The 17,464-nt window shown below is 32.7% G+C and overlaps 1 protein-coding gene across 2 annotated transcripts in view; it reads right to left on the minus strand.

Annotated features, from left to right (window-relative positions):
- Positions 1 to 13,779, minus strand: part of LOC127729736 (uncharacterized) — a 28,244-nt gene extending 14,465 nt beyond the window's left edge. Inside the window, exons 1-3 of one of the 2 annotated variants that reach the window (XM_052237606.1) lie at positions 13,698 to 13,760; positions 8,027 to 8,259; positions 2,866 to 2,985 (exon numbers count right to left, since the gene is read on the minus strand). In XM_052237606.1, coding sequence (XP_052093566.1) covers positions 2,866 to 2,985; positions 8,027 to 8,258 — 352 coding nt within the window. In that variant the 5' untranslated portion in view covers position 8,259; positions 13,698 to 13,760. Of the gene's footprint in view, positions 1 to 2,865; positions 2,986 to 8,026; positions 8,260 to 13,697 lie in introns of both variants that reach the window. The other variant, XM_052237607.1, reaches the window with a different exon arrangement.
- Positions 13,780 to 17,464: the final 3,685 nt, after the last annotated feature.

The following is a 17,464-nucleotide window of genomic DNA, read 5'->3' on the forward strand; positions in this document are numbered from 1 at the left end:
TAACAACAAATAATGATGTTGGATTTTTGTATGGGAAGGGCCTTCAACTTTAACATGTTAAAGATTTGAAAAATTATAAAATAAAATATATTTGTAAAGATGTGCCCCAGTCGTCTTTTAAATTGTATTCATACATTAAACCCTACATTCCATGTAAATGATAGCATAATGTAACTATAGAAAATAATCATTTCTTTTCTACAGCATGTAGAGTGAATGTTTAAATTATGTTTAATAGATGAATACAAAAATATGTTAAGTCTTGTATCATCGGATTGTAGCAGATTTTAAAGATTTATTTAAAGTTTAGTTAAAATTATCCCACAACTTTCATGACTGTATAGTGTATTACTTGATTAATTATAACGCGGAAGAACATATTTATCAAGTGATATAACTTTAATAGAATTGAGAATGGAAATGGGGAATATGTCAAAGAGACAACATCCCGACCAAAGAGCAGACAACAGCCGAAGGCCACCAATGGGTCTTCAACGCAGCGAGAAAATCCCGCACCCGGAGGTGGTTCTCAGCTGGCCCCTAAATAAAATTGTGTACTAGTTCAGTGAAAATGGACGTCACACTAAACTCCAAAACATGTGAATGAACAAAAATTAAAACAGGTCTAAATTTTATAAAAAATTCTCAGTCTACTGATAAATGTCGGAAATAACTATGTGCATATATAATATATATGGTGTGTACAAGATACAAGTTTGTACAAATTATAATTTGTACAGGGTTTTTGTACGAGTTATAACTTTTTTGACACATACCTTTTTGCACCAGGTGATAAAAGTTTATCTTCTAAAAAATTTCAGCTTAAATTCAAATTCATATACTTCAACCTAACATTTAGTGCTATTCTCCCTGTCCTAAAACTATTTTTATTTTTCTCCTTATACCAAAATCATTTCCATAAAAAGTCTTTTTGTGTACTTATAATGTTTTTTGTAGCAATGCTCATTATTAGACTGTATAATGTAGTCATGGAAATATGACAGAAATATGCGAAACAAAAGACTGTGTGCTTGTATCATCCATTTGTGTTAAGCGGTTCATAAAACGCTGATAACTTGTACAAAAATTCTGTGCAAATTATAATTTGTACAACATTACAATTTGTACACAACATACATATAACGATTTATTGATTGATTTGATAGGTGGTTCATAAACATCCATTGGCAAATAATCATGATAGAATGATATATAATTTAAACCATTAAAAATACTCAAATCAACATTTTTATCAGTTAGATCATTTTTTGTTCAAAAAGTCAGCGACGGATGATTAGAAAAATATTGATGTTATCATGCCCTGTGATAAGCATCTTCGCTAGCCAAGGGTTACGATCCACTTCCCTCCTCTCCATCCTTGGCAGATTAAGCCAAAATTTGTAATAACAATGTTGCGCCATCTATCGGTGGATTAAAGTCACGCCCATTCCGAATACATTATTCTTGACCAATGGGAGCACTTAAACTCCTCAATTTGGAGGTATAATTTGTACAGGGTTTTTGTACGAGTTATAACTTTTTTGACACATACCTTTTTGCACCAGGTGATAAAAGTTTATCTTCTAAAAGATTTCAGCTTAAATTCAAATTCATATACTTCAACCTTACATTTAGTGCTATTCTCCCTGTTCTAAAACTTTTTTATTTTTTTCTCCTTATACCAAAATCATTTCCATAAAAAGTCTTTTTGTGTACTTATAATGTTTTTTGTAGCAATGCTCATTATTAGACTGTATAATGTAGTCATGGAAATATGACAGAAATATGCGAAACAAAAGACTGTGTGCTTGTATCATCCATTTGTGTTAAGCGGTTCATAAAACACTGATAAATTGTACAAAAATTCTGTGCAAATTATAATTTGTACAACATTACAATTTGTACACAACATACATATAACGATTTATTGATTGATTTGATAGGTGGTTCATAAACATCCATTGGCAAATAATCATGATAGAATGATATATAATTTAATCCATTAAAAATACTCAAATCAACATTTTTATGAGTTAGATCATTTTTTGTTCAAAAAGTCAGCGACGGTTGATTAGAAAAATATTGATGTTATCATGCCCTGTGATAAGCATCTTTGCTAGCCAAGGGTTACGATCCACTTCCCTCCTCTCCACCCTTGGCAGATTAAGCCAAAATTTGTAATAACAATGTTGCGCCATCTATCGGTGGATTAAAGTCACGCCCATTCCGAATACATTATTCTTGACCAATGGGAGCACTTAAACTCCTCAATTTGGAGGTAAAAACACGGTAGCGTCTAGATTCTACACACTTGGTAAAGCAGGAAACGAAAATATACGTTGACATTCATGCATTTGTGCAAACTTACACAGGAACTTCTATTAGTTGATTAAGAACATTCAAATTGTCACTAAATATAGTCGTATGTTTAGGGAAGTAAGGACTTGTTGCACAATAAGCACGTGGCAATTGTTTACATACACTTTCTACATTTACACGTGATCATGTTATAGGCGCTTTTTGATTGGATGCAGCGAGTTTCGACTACAACCAATGAAAATCATTACCTTGTGTCTCCGAAATTCTATCTCAATCTGCCAAGGGTGGAGAGGAGGGAAGTGGATCGTAACCCTTGGCTAGCGAAGATGTGTGATAAGAGGAAATATGCTTTATTTTCAAATCTTTAGGATAACGCGAACACCAATTAAAACGTTGTTTCTATGGGCCTAGGGATAAATATTTATTGCTTCTTGAAAATGAAGAAATGAAATTGTGGGTAATATTTTAGTCCTTTACTGCTGGAAATACTTTTGCTTATGGTCAAGTACGTTTCTAATCTTACCATTACTTCAATAATTTACCTACCGATAACAGGAGGAGATTGATAGTTGGTGTCCGTTTTGTCTGAATGGATTTTATTAATAAAATCTATAGCTTTATCGTTGGCTTCTGAAACAAGACCACAGGTCGGCCAGGCTTGAATTCCTGTTAAATAAATGCATAAAGAATAAATGAATATGAAAATGAAGATTATCGCTATTTTACGAAATTTTCCTTTGATCTTACTGACTGATAATTTCCTTTCGCAGCACAGTAGAGTGATATGAAAAATTATCGCTAGAAACTAAGGGCGCACGTGCCGTTGTCAATGAAATTAACAACGTCATAGGTAAAATAGCGATAAACAGATTATCATTGGTCATCTCAACTCGATTGTTTTTCTTACTTTCGCCGTACCGGCTCAAGAGAGAAAATCAATCTCGTTGAGATGACCAACGATAATCTATAATTATAACATAAATGCGTCTCTATGAGAAAACCGTTACATATAAAATTTTGAAGGAACTACATCTTACTTGAACCTACACCGCAATTGTACAATCTTAATCAAAAGAGATTGGGAGTAAACGTCAATGAGAACCCCTTAAAACTGAACACAAAACAAAAATCAAAATCACCTCAGACAAAACGCCACACGAAAAAAAAAGTAGAGGGAATTACATGAAAATATTGAACAATACAACCGATTCCTCTGAAAAGGGTTACACACAAGGACAAACAACAAACACAACCCATGGGGCAAGTATTCTGACTTGGTGCAGGCACACAATATGGTTGGTTTAAACCCATTTACTTTTTCTAAATATTATTCTAACAATTTTACTACCATGAGTGTTCCTCTTGTCTTGGATGCTGAAAACAAAATTTTGCAGCTTATTGTACAGTTCGTTCAAAGAGATCTAAAAGTTGTGTAAATTTTATGAAGTTCAAGGTTTATTACTTTGGTTTATAATAAAATGTTTTTTTATATCTTTCTCATTGAGTACTTCGGGTTTAAGAGTACGTAACTGATGCATCAAAAAATTCTTTTTTTTTCTTCTTTGTGTGTCCCAATTTTGGTAAGCCTCTATTATTTTAAAGTTGATATTTTCAAAAAAATGTCCTGTGTAATAGGTATCTCGTGATTGGGCAGTTTCTTCCTATGGTATAAAGTGACCAGTTTAATTAGTCTGAACTTAAATTTGGTTTCTGCTTCGCCAACATATTGCAGCTTGCATGTTCCACAAGTAAGAACATAATACTATTTTCCTTTTTACAGTTAGGTGAAGAATTGATGTATAGATGATTTGTTACTATGCTGACTAAAGTGTTTTCAGTTTTGGCGACTTTACAGCACTTACAATTGGTTCTTCTGCATGTTTTTTACAGCCGATTTTCGAGGTCTCTTGTTTTTTTTTTATATTACTTTGATGTAACGAGTATATCTTTAAGATTTTTATATCTGTGGTAAGCCATAACAGGAAGTGATAGAAAAATCTCTGTTAAGGAAGGGTCAATTTCAATAAGACGCCAGTGATTCCGGCCAGTTTGAAAGAATGTTAAGCTTTCTGTAAGTAAACGCGCCCGAACATCATACGCCGAAGGGGCGTCCATATGGTTGTGAGGGGTGTACTAATACGTAGACTCGCCCAATCAAGTAAACTCAATGTCACGTGTTGTGGAAATATCAGTGACTCTGCAGTTTATATGACTACAGCAAAAACTCGACGCAAGAAGTTATTTGTAGTGTGTCAAGGCTTTGACGAAATAGAGTTCAGTTTTGTCTAGAGACTTGATACTTGTCTCTAATACTCTTTTGATTTATTTTGTAGGATAAAAAAAATTTTAAGCTTCAGGTTATAGAAATTTATTCTTGTAACTTTATTTTTTTAAGAGTTTGCCTTTGTAGAGCTCTACATGGATAAATTAGAATTCAAAATGACTATCACAATCATATTACAATGTATGAACGGGAAAGTTTATCTCACCGTACTATCTGGTTTAACTAACAACAGCCTGTAGCGGCTATTAGTAAAAAAAAAGGATTGTCTAAATTACACAATTAAATTTCGGGAAAAGACCACCTGCACACATTTAGAATATAGCAAAGTACTCTCGACCAATGAAATTGTAGGATTGGATGCCTCTTAATTGTGAAGAATGAATGTAAATCATGTTCTTAGTAAGGGATTATCCTATTATTTGGGTCTATTTACAGTTCAAAACAAAGAGTTTCTTTAAATGAGTTACTACTGCCCGAAGCACAATTATTAGATTGAAAGGATTTATCACACAGTGATTGAAACTGACTAAAAGTTGAATTGTGAAACAAACAAAAATCTCAAAATAAGTTGAAGTTTACTGGTGCAGTAAAATTGGTACCTTGAATTTTATTATGAAAATATTAATAACTTCAAATTACTATAAAATTAAACAATACCAAAGCAATGCAAAAAAAAAAAAGAAAAAAATCTTTCAGATAAAAAATAACCTAAATCTTTAGCTTTCCAAAACTTTGATTACTTGATCAGCGGTTGGGGAGAATAGTTATTTCCAATACATGTATTTTATATAAAACAGGAATTTAATTTTGAACATATTAAAAACTTTTAAGGGCATTATTTTTTAACATTTCCCTGACATAATGAAACAGTATTTGATGTAAAAAGCCGGACCAAATTATTGGCTGTGAAATAAAATTTAGTTGTAACTCAAATGTATTAATTGATATAAACTGTAAATAAAAAAAGGATAATTCCTCACTAAAATATTACATGATTTACATTCCTACTCACAATTAGGAAACATACAATTCCTACCTTTTCTTTCTACTGTTGTGTCACCTAATATCTATAACGCATTTTTTTTTTAAAAATATTTCCCAAATGATAAGAAAGTCCTCACATCACTAAAGCTAATCCATAAATGACATGCCGAAAAAGGAAGTCATGCATCAATTATAAACATTGCAATGACAATGAAACTAATTCTTGAATAGGACATTTGAGCCTTGAGCACTTTACAATATTCTAAGTTTGTAAGTAATAGTTAAACACCGAGGGATAGGTGTGTCTGGATAAGAAACCCAGTCGGCCGGAGGCCGGAGGGGTTTCTTATCCAGACACGCCGTATCCCGAGGTGTATAACTAACTTACACCCCATTCTAAACACTATATTTGTTAACATTGATTATTAAATGAAAAAAAACCGATAGCATATTTATTGACAAGATCAAACCATGATTTATAAAAATATTGTTTTTATTACATGAAACCCCACTAGTAACCTTTCTTTGATCTTCGTTCAAACTTTGAGTATATTTTACAAATGTCAAAGTTGTTTAGCATATTCCCGTTAAATCCATGTGCTTATATGGATCAGCAGGTCAAGGTTGACTGTTTCGTGTATTCTTATTACAAACAAAAAATACGTCATGCTCCTGGTATACAGTTGTCAATATGGACGGGTATAACACGGACGGCATTTTGTGGCAAGCGTTGGATTTGGTAGAAGAGACTAAAGATAAAGGCAATATTATAACCCAAAATACTTACCTGTATCAGTTTAATAAAGGTAATCATAACTGTATTTTATATCTTACGATTTTATCAAAAACAAAGCCCCCCCCCCCCTCTTCTCGAGAATAAACCAACATTTATATTCGAACATACTAAGGGATAGTTGTGTCTGCATTAAAAACCCGACTACCAGACACGCTCAACATACAATAAATAATATATCTAGGAACTCCCTTTTTAGGGGCAATCAGGGGCTGATCCCGGAGGTTCCCAACTCAAGAGAAAAAGGGGGGTCCAACCATTTAAATGCATTGATCTTTTAAATAAAAGTCGGGTCCAACCCGCGGAACCCCAACCCCGGATCGGCCATTTGGTAACCGGGGGAGGGGGGAGGGGGGGGGGGGGGGTTGTGGGAGGTATGTCCGGGTGTTAGAATCTCCATTTTTTTTAAAGATCAATGCTTTAGAATAGAGACATATGACTGGGATAAAAAAAATACCTTCAAGCAAAAGAGTATTTAAAGGATTATATTTGTATTCCATATAGATGCTTATTGGAATTTCCTAAAATGTGTTTTTTTTAATACCATGAAACAATTTGTAGTGAACACTATTAGTTATTTCTTATGTTCATGCTATTTAAAAAATAAATCAATTTCTATTGTTACGAATAACAATGGACTTTGTTTGCAGGATGTAGAAGCAGGGGTTTCCAGAAACCCCGCTCGTCACACCCTGTGGTCAAAATCCATTGTTATTCGTAACAATAAATCTGTTCAATTTACACATGTTTCAGAAATAGAAACTATGAAGTATAACAATAGAACTGGGATGTAAGAGAATGATAATCCCTTAGAATATTGTAAAGTGCTCAAGGTTCAAATGATCTATTCAAGAATTAGTTTCATTGTCAGTGCAATGTTTATAATTGATGCATGACTTCCTTTTTCGGCATGTCATTTATGGATAAGTTTTAGTGATGTGAGGACTTTCTTATCATTTGGGAAATATTTAAAAAAAAAGCGTTTTAGATATTAGGTGACACAACAGTAGAAAGAAAAGGTAGAAATTGTATGGTTCCTGATTATGAGTATGAATGTAAATCATGTAATATTTTAGTGAGGAATTATCCTTTTTTATTTACAGTTTAAATCAATTAATACTTTTGAGTTACAACTAAATTTTATTTCACAGCCAATAAGATTTAGGTTATTTTTTATCTGAAGGAATTTTTTTTTCATTGCTTTGGTATTGTTTAATTTTATAGTAATTTGAAGTTATTAATATTTTCATAATAAAATTCACGGTACCAATTTTACTGCACCAGTAAACTTCAACTTATTTTGAGATTTTTGTTTGTTTCACAATTTAACTTTTAGTCAGTTTCAATCACTGTGTGATAAATCCTTTCAATCTGATAAATGTGCTTCGGGGCAGTTATAACTCATTTATAGAAACTCTTTGTTTTGAACTGTAAATAGACCCAAATAATAGGATAATCCCTTACTAAGAACATGATTTACATTCATTCTTCACAATTAAGAGGCATCCAATTCTACAATTTCATTGGTCGAGAGTACTTTGCTATATTCTAACATATACTAATGCGTAGTTTAAAACTATATTACTATTCGCATTAAATTGAAAACAAAAGTAAAAATGATTATCAAATGAATATTTAATTATTACCAATTTTAATTCCAGGTACATAATTGTTACTGTTGATCATCCGTAATGTCCACTTTATAGCTTCAAAGTTTTTAACAGAGGATGGACTGATGTCTGAGGAACATCTGCCATTATTCGAATTATATATATCAAAAAGTCCATTTATAATTGCATCTCCATTCATCAAAGAGACCTCAGCTCTTGCTTCATGTGTTAGAAGTAACAAAAAGATTAACTTCAAAACGAATATCATGCTGTAACGAAAGAATCATAAAATCACATTTTGTATTAGATATGCATATACCCGTTCGATATAAAGTAGACAGACATTGTTAAACTGAAAACCGAAAACTGTTGACCGCGAAAAAAAAAATTACGTTAGCAACGTCATAACCTTCCTTGTAACAGTTCGGTGCCCTTCAACAACGAGCAAACCCCATATAGCATAGTAAGCTATAAAAGGCCCTGAAATGACAAATGTAAATTCAAACAAGAAAATAAACGGCCTGATTTATAATAAAACAATTATAAACTAAAAACCAAATATGATGCACATGTAGCAAATAACGACAACCAATGAATAACAGGCTTTTGACTTGGGAAAAGCACATACAGAATGTGGCGAGGTTAAACGAAAAGTTCTTTTTCCATATTTTCGTCACAGCGAAGGAAACTCTACAACTATAACCCCTGTATTAAAAGTGGATCTAAATCTTCCTGCGAAATGTTGGAAACGTTGATTTTTGTTAAATTGCACTGTCTCATTTTTCTATAGATTGTACTTTCGGAAGCTGATAGAAGCTCCTAAACAGTAAAATGGCATACAAAAAAAAAAAAAAAAAAAATGATGCAGAATATCCTCTGGTATATCAAATATTTGAACTCCAGGTGCTCAGTACACAGTCGAAGATTTAAACACTTTACCGTAGGTTCATCATTGTGGTCCCATTGATTAAACCTTTTAAATTAATATTTTGACAATTTTTCAATAATATCTAACTGTGATTTTATTAACTTTAAAACGAGGTTCCAACGTGCCAAGGTTTAACTCTTTTAAAATCTCGTTCATTTTCCAAACGACAGCTACATATTTGAACGGGGTTCCGAAGAAGCTGATCGGAATCAGTTTTGACGAAGACAGTAATCGTTCTAATCGTATTCATGTTTATTGACCATAAAAACGACGAACGCACATCATATAAGGACGTGTTGACATCATATAATGAAGTAAACCGAACCACATCATATAATGTTACAAGCACATAATATAATGACACGACCACATCATATGTGCTCATGAAAGGTAAGCAGATCCTGCTCCACATGTGGCACCCGTCGTGTTGCTCATGTAAGTGCAAATCCGGTGATAAATATAATTCGGTAGGTCACATTCGGGGAAAAGAGGATGGGATTGTAATTACGACAAATGGAACATATCTGTCGTCATCTGTGAAACAGATATTCCATAACCTTCAATCAAATCGTGATGGCGTCCGTAAAATTTAAGAAGGGATGATTTCAACATCACCACTTTGAACTCTTGGTTTAGTAGCTTCCTTGCATGTGAGAAGCAACCCCCTATTAAGGAAATCATAATACACCTAATCGCTATTTATTCCATTCCGGATAATTTCTAAAATTACACAACTTTTTCATCCAGTTGAAGCTATCTAGGACCCTGTTTAAACAATGCATCATGCATGATACTTTTTATTGAGACCTGTTTAAAACATCGTAAGTACTTCAAACAAAATATTTTTTTGACTATAATTTGAGTTTCGAAAAAGTGGATCATAATCTATCAAAGTTTCCTATTGATCGCTTTCTAAATTTTTCCCTCCCTCAGCTCGTTACTGATGACCTAAACAGGAAGTTGTCTAAATGATTGTTTTTTCCGGATTGGACTAAATAGCCATGTGTATAGGAAATACAAGCCCTGGGATATCCTATCTGGGAGATATATGTTCCATATGCAGGCGCTGCTGGAATGTTGCTACATAGAAATAGAAAGTTCGCAATTATCGGTATTTGCATGTCCTTCTGCCCGTAAAATTTGGTTGTGATTTAGTTAAGAGAAGGACCATGAACCCAAGACCAAATCATTATCATAAAGATACATAGGAACTAAGACTAATTAATATATTAAATGTATTAGTCCCAGATATGAATAATGGAATACTTGTATCGAAATTATACACATTTTAAGAATGATTTTTGTATCAGTTAATTATATAAATTTATCCTGAAAATAGATACGGTATGGGCAAATTTCAATTGAAAGGCCCAGAATTTGAAAATTTTGATTTACAGACAGTATCAAAGTATAGAGAAGAGCAAAAAAAGTCTCATACAATTGTGAAAATAGACAAAATGATCTTTCGGCTCTAAAATTAATTATATTTAGAATGAAACATTTTGAGTTTTGATGTAAGAAATCGTTTTTTGAAATCTCAGAATAGGATAAATATTCTTTGATACAAAATCAAGGGGTTTTAAATTTGTAGAGTACATACTGAGTATAACAATATAAAATCTTCATCTTATTCATTTATTTCAATAGGGTAGCTTGTTTGGGTCTAACCAATCTTACACCGTCTCATACGAGCGCTTACTTTGGAAGTATATTTAAACTCGGCTACATTAACAGTGTTGATTTTTAGTATTCTCCTGCTCATTATTATGCCATGATATATACTAAACACTCCAGCATTTTACTTTGCAATACTCGCAAAGAGTGATAAAATCATCGTAAAATACATACAGCCTCCTCCATTTATAACAGCTGCTCCCCTTGAAACTTGTTTTGCGTTATTTCACAAAGGTTTTGCCAAGTTGAAGTATAACGTTATTGCGTTATTTCGCAAAGGTTTTCGTTAGTTTGCTAAGGTTGGCGTTGTTTCGGAAATTGATATTTGCGTTAAATAACGCAAAGGTTTGCGTTTTTGCACAAATGTTTGCGTTGTTACGCAAATGTTTTCGTTGTTATGTTTGCGTTGTGGCGCGATATACGCGTCCGTACGTAGGTAGAAATGCATCCCTTCTGAAAATAGGCTTTCTTTAAAGAAACTGATAATTATTAAAAACAAACCCATATCCCAACTAAAGATGAATGGTCGGTTACTCCCACCTCCTTTCATGTCACGCTCGTCTTGTTCCTCACGGCTAAAGTAACAATTAATAAATAAAATTGAGGAAGGAAATGGGGAATGTGTCAAAGAGACAACAACCCGACCAAAGAGCAGAAAACAGCCCATGGCCACCAATGGGTCTTCAATACAGCGAGAAAATCCCGCACCCGGAGGTGGGCTTCAGCTGGCCCCTAAACAAAAATGTGTTTAGTTGTTCAGTGAAAATGGACGTCACACTAAACTCCGAAACATATAAATGAACCAAAATTAAAAAAACATACAAGAATAACAAAGGCAAGAGGCTCCTGACTTGGGATAGGATAAAAAATGCGGCTCCCCCTATACATCTAGCTAATGTAGAATAAACAAACACACAGTAAAACGCACAGAAAAACTCAATTTAAAGGAAGTAAATATAAATTTTCCTACACTACTAATATTGTTTATCAATTTGTAACTGCAACAAAGGTAACATTTGTTTGTGCTTATGGTGTGCTGTAACACCACTGTCCCAGGTTAAGGGGAGTGTTGAGCACTCACAAACATGTTTATCTTTAGGACTAGTACTATCAACATAAAAACATGAATAGTAAAGCAGGCGAAACATTTCAGCATGTGCACTCTTGTATGAATTTAGGTATTAATGACAATTTCAATTTTAGATACTTGACTTTTTATACTATATTGAGGGAATAATCACATTTTTGGATGATAGTTTGAGTAACACCAAAAAAAAAAAAAAATTAAGTAAAATTAAAATAAAAAAAACATGTTTTATCATAAACCCAAAAGGATTATGAGTATACTGCTAAACCCTTATCTGTCCTATGAAATTTCCGTTGCATTTTTCTCAAGAACTACAAATGAGAGCTTTTTAAAGCTATCTTTGTTGAATTTGCTATAATCTATGGTGTTACACTATAATATACATTTCTTAGTAATAATTATTTATTTACGAAGTTTCATATTTAACCTAGCAACACAAATGTTGCTTAGCAACAGCCATTTAAGACAACTAATTGTCAAAATTGTCAAAAAAAGATACTTTTTTTTTCAATTTAAAATATGAGAAGATTTTAAGTATGGGTAGTGAAATAAGGAATATTTTCAGAGTGGATAAATGCATAAAAAAGGTAAGGCAAGCTTAGTAGTGTTCATTATGTGGTATAAAAATAGAATATTGAATATTCAGTGCAAACAATGAAAATAAAAATTCAAATCTTGTACCCAAGTTTCTGTGGAACAAGTCTGCTAGTAAAGGGGCACAATCAGTGCCAATAGGAATGCCTACAACCTGTCGATAAACTCTATTGTCGAAACGAGTATGGATATTGGAAAAGAAAATATTTCCAGCTTTAATCCCAGTAAGTATATCTTGCATATTTCCCTTTTTTAACTACAGAAAAAAGCTTTACAGGAGTTGCAGCAAATGAATCTGCAATTAGATTTTTAAAAGGACCATTTTAACTTAGAGAAATTCTGTTTGATAAGATTGTGTGGTAGTGTAGCGTTATTATTTCTGCAGTTAGAAATGCACGGAAATATAAAAGTGTGATCAGACGATACATAAAAAAGGATAACAGGAATGACTACCAAAAATACAGGACAGTAAAACGGACCTAAACAACACTCGACTCCGCCGAAAAAAATAGGACTACAAGCACAGACAAGACAAGAAAATGTACACAGTCATGCTCCAAAAAGCCTAGTTTGGGTACAGGTACAAAGTTGTGGGATTAAACGAGATTTACGTCAGCACACGGATCCTCCTTTTCCTATCTAGACCATATGTTGTAAAAGTAAAAGACACCATAAAAAACAATCACACTCCAGCCACAACAGGATGATAAATCAACTTTGGAAATATTAAGAAAGGCATATAATTTGGAAACAGGGTAAAAGTATGGTTGCTACTACAGGAAGCTGGTAAAACGAGGAAGCCACAGATGTTGATTGTCGCATTGTCATTATCGCACTTTTTATATACAGATATGATAAGTCGGGTGTACCTTTTATATTCTAGTTTACTGGTTTGCACTTAACAAACAAATTGAGAAAATAGTCAGACAACCTGGACTGGAAACCACCTTTCTCAATCGAGATTGAATCTTCTTGCAGATACTGATACGACCATAATCTCGATCGTGAAAGAATTATTTCATTTAAGGAATGACTGTTATATTTTTTCTGTCTATGAAGAAATAACATCAAAAATGTGGTGCACACTGAATAACCCGCGTAGCGGGTTATTTTAAAGTGTGCACCACATTTTTTATGTTATTTCGATAAAATGGCACATGCCTAAACGCCATTGATGAATAATAGAATATATTTTAATAGTTTAACATAAAATGAATAGACACACTGTGTTTTCATAATTTGTTCATAAATCATCTCCTTTTGATTAAAATGATTAAATACTAATATGTTATGCTTATCTTTATAATGCTTGAAAGTTTTGAAAAATCATAAAATTATTAGTTAATTGAAAGATAAAAGCAATTAGTACTTATACAAGTATATAAAATCAATTAGAGAATACATTAAATATATTTTTGCCATACCTGAGTATTACTGTTAGAATGTATATAGGTAAAAAGTAAGTGTAGACGTCATTTCAGGCTGGAGTTTTATTTTCTTAAAAAATCGTTCAATGCTTTGTATTCATTTAAAGGTAAATACATAATTATGCAAAAAATAATTGAAAGAAAACTAGGTCATTTATTAAATCACCGTTGAATTTAGGATGATCATGTGGATGTTATAACGAAGTATAAAAACGTTCCTCATAATTGTGGAAAACTGGATTACCACCACACAAGAACAATCAAAATATCTTTTTGGATAGAAAAACTTCCTTGTTTTTTGTTATGGTTCATTGGTTTCCATTAACATTTGTACATTCGTACCTTGTGTGATTTTTTACAATATCGTCTTGAAGATGATTCTCCTGACGAAGATTTAATATCTTAAAGTTATTTATTTTCATCATTACTAAAGATTCCTAGTAATAGAATACAAGCATTATGGTAGGGTTGACCTGCTTTTATATTGAAAAAAAAGAACATTAAGTTGTTACAAAAGTAATATTTAAAAATAAATTCTATTACATTTTCTTCCTTATTTCATATATTTTTTGTGGGATTTGAATCTATAACACATATTGATATAAATTTGAATTATCGTATTTGTATTTAATAATTGTCCCAGACCGTGAAATACATTGACATTGACTATACGACATTAAATAACCACACCGCAAGAGTTTGATACACGTACTTTTTAATATGGTGGAATCCTAATAAATATAAAGTCAGTGATTTGGTACTGACATGAATTATAACCTATTTAAAAAAAAAAAATCCCCGTTGATAAATTACTAAAACTTACGAAACTAAGATTCCAACTCCCTTAGGCTATTTTGACCTTAGCTGAATTTTGCCATTATATTTAGTTTCTTTTATTTCATAAAGCTCCTAACGTTTCTATGTATTAAGACCAGAGGCGGATTTAGGGGGGCCCAGGGTGCCCGGGCCCCCCTTTTGTGGGAAAAATTTGGTTGATTGTATAGGGAATCACTGAGGCATGACTGGAGCAAGCCCCCACTTAGGCAGTCAGTCGGCCCCCTTATGAAAATTTCTGGATCCGCCACTGCAGACATTCATGGCTTTCAAGTGTTTGGTTTTAAGGGTTCCTCATGGAGGTAAGTACACAAAAGAGCTTAAAAACGCCCTAAATCTATTAAGTTTTATTTTCATTTAGTTCCTACGTATAATATCATTTATTATTATTTGATCACAATTTGAAATTTAAAGTAGAGTTTCATGACGAAAATTTATTGAAATATTGTTCGTCTTTCCGTCATTTGGCATATATACGAATAAAAATAATTCATAAAAATGATTACAGGAATTGAAAAAACGTTGGATATTGTAACAGACCACACGACCTACATAAACAGACATACAAAGAGAAACAACAACGAACAACTCATGGTCAGGATAGCTTGGTTTGGTACAGGCACACTTTGTGTGCAGGGGTTAAATAAGTTTAGCGAACTATCATATGTACAAACCTTTGATTATTGTTTTTATTGGTATAAATATTGATTTTGATATCAATAAATTAAATCCCAACGAAATATTATTTTTATTCACATTCCTACAATCTGTCGAAACCTATATTTTGGCATTGCACAACGTCGTGTTTTTCTCTGACTGTAATGACATCTTTACACTAAATTCATTGGATGTTGGATGTGTACTGAATGATATTTTAGTCTTGGATACATCATTTTTGTATTAGTTGTTATTGGCTTTGAACTAGCTTTCAGTAACTGCGAGTACTCTAAGATCTGTACTTTGTGTCTTTTGTGTTTTTGTTAGTTGTTTATGCTTTGTATCGATCTGATGAGTTAAGCCCTTTTCAACTGAATTTTATAGCTTGTTCTTATGTTATACTACCCCAGGTTAAGGGGAGGGTTTGGCGCCAGCAAACATGTTTAGTCCCGCAACATTCTGTATGTGCCTGTCCCAAGTCGTGAGCCTTTAATTCAGGTTGTCGTTTGTTGCTGTATATCATACATATTTATTTTTTTTATTGTCTTGTAAATAGATCAGGATGTTATTTTTTTTCGCTTGAATTGTTTTACATTTGTCGTTTCGGGGCCTTTTATAGTTTACCATGTGGTATGGGTTTTGTTCATTGTTGAAGGGCGAACTTATAATTGCTTCCTTCCATGTCATTCAGTATCTAGTGGAGAGTTGTCTCAGCGGCAATCATTCCACATCTTCTTATTTTCGTATCATTAAAAAATGGTCAGAGAACTTGGAGAAAGAACTAACTTAGTGGTATATCATACCTTTAGCAATTATTGTTGAAATATGTAAGAACGTACCTGAGTTTAAATATACAATATTTCAGTAAAAGGTAGTACGAGAAATACCGTCTTATATTGATTTTTTTACTAGAAACATTATGTTTATAGAAAAGATACTGATAACGACATTAAAACTTATATTGTCATCCTTTATAAAAGAGAGACGAGAGATAACAAAGAAATGTTCAAACTCATAACATTCGAAAACAAACTGACAACGTCATGGCAAAAACACGAAACGGTATAAAAACACAACACCGAAAACTAAAGACTGAGCAACACGAATCCCATCAAAAACTGGGATTATCTCAGGTGCTCCTGAAGGGTTAGCAGATCCTGCTCTACATGTGACTACCGATTATAGATATCGATATGGAGGATGTACCTTTTGTTTATATCTTTTTCGTTAATGCGGAATATTCATTTCTCCAGAGTCGCTTTGTATGTTACATCATAAATAACATGTGGATATTAAGTTATTTTGTGTTTCTTTACAACGATAAGAAATATCGGAAAATTCAAATACAAAATTTATATATTAGATAGACATGTGAGGTATACGTGTCTTACCTTGGAATCGAGCAGTCAGATATTTGATACAATAAAGTCACAATGATTTTATAATTTCTTTCGACGAAGCCAAAAAGAAGTTTAAAATGTCGACATGAGCATTGCTGTTCTTTTCAAACATTAAAATAATTTATGACTTGTGGCTTTTTATATATTTGCATGTTATAAAGATTATATTGCCTTTTTAAATTTCCTTAATATCATTAAAACATTTCAAAATACCTATATACCATGTAAGAATTTCATCCATGTGTTGACATTGCGAATAACATATCTCTTAAAAAAAGTCATTATTACATTATAAGATTACTTCACAGAATAAAGCGTCTGCACAAAGATTTCCGTTAGTTAGTTACATAAAAGAACTGTAAAATTCAACTTTAGATTTTCTCTTTCAACATCTATATAATAACTAAAATCAAAGTGTATGGATCGAGCCTCTTATTTGGTACCCAGTCAGTTTGGTTCAATTTCGTCAAAATAATCTAAAATATCGCTGATATATATTTGACCTGCAAGTCAATAAATCAATCTCATTTGAATGCGTATTCATGCAACTGTAAATTTGACCTAAGTAGAGATGGGTTACGCATGTGTTTAGTATGTGGTTCATTCATTAAAAAGAAAAGATTGTCAACATCGAAAAGTGAAACAAGGGAGACACCATGAATAACCATTTCGTTGACTGATCCAACCCTAAAAAAAAAACATTTTTACTTTTCGTGTTCCTTAAGATAGAAATTATATAGCCACTGCTCTTTTCAACTGGCATTCGATCAAATAAATTACAAAAAACACAAAACGCTTCTTTTGTTTCACCTAGAATCTTTTTTCCGTTTGTCCACGATGGACTTTGCCGGGGATATGGTGAACAGTGTCACT

This window comes from Mytilus californianus, unplaced genomic scaffold, assembly GCF_021869535.1.
Source record: "Mytilus californianus isolate M0D057914Y unplaced genomic scaffold, xbMytCali1.0.p SCAF_2, whole genome shotgun sequence".
NCBI classification, from domain to species: domain Eukaryota; kingdom Metazoa; phylum Mollusca; class Bivalvia; order Mytilida; family Mytilidae; genus Mytilus; species Mytilus californianus.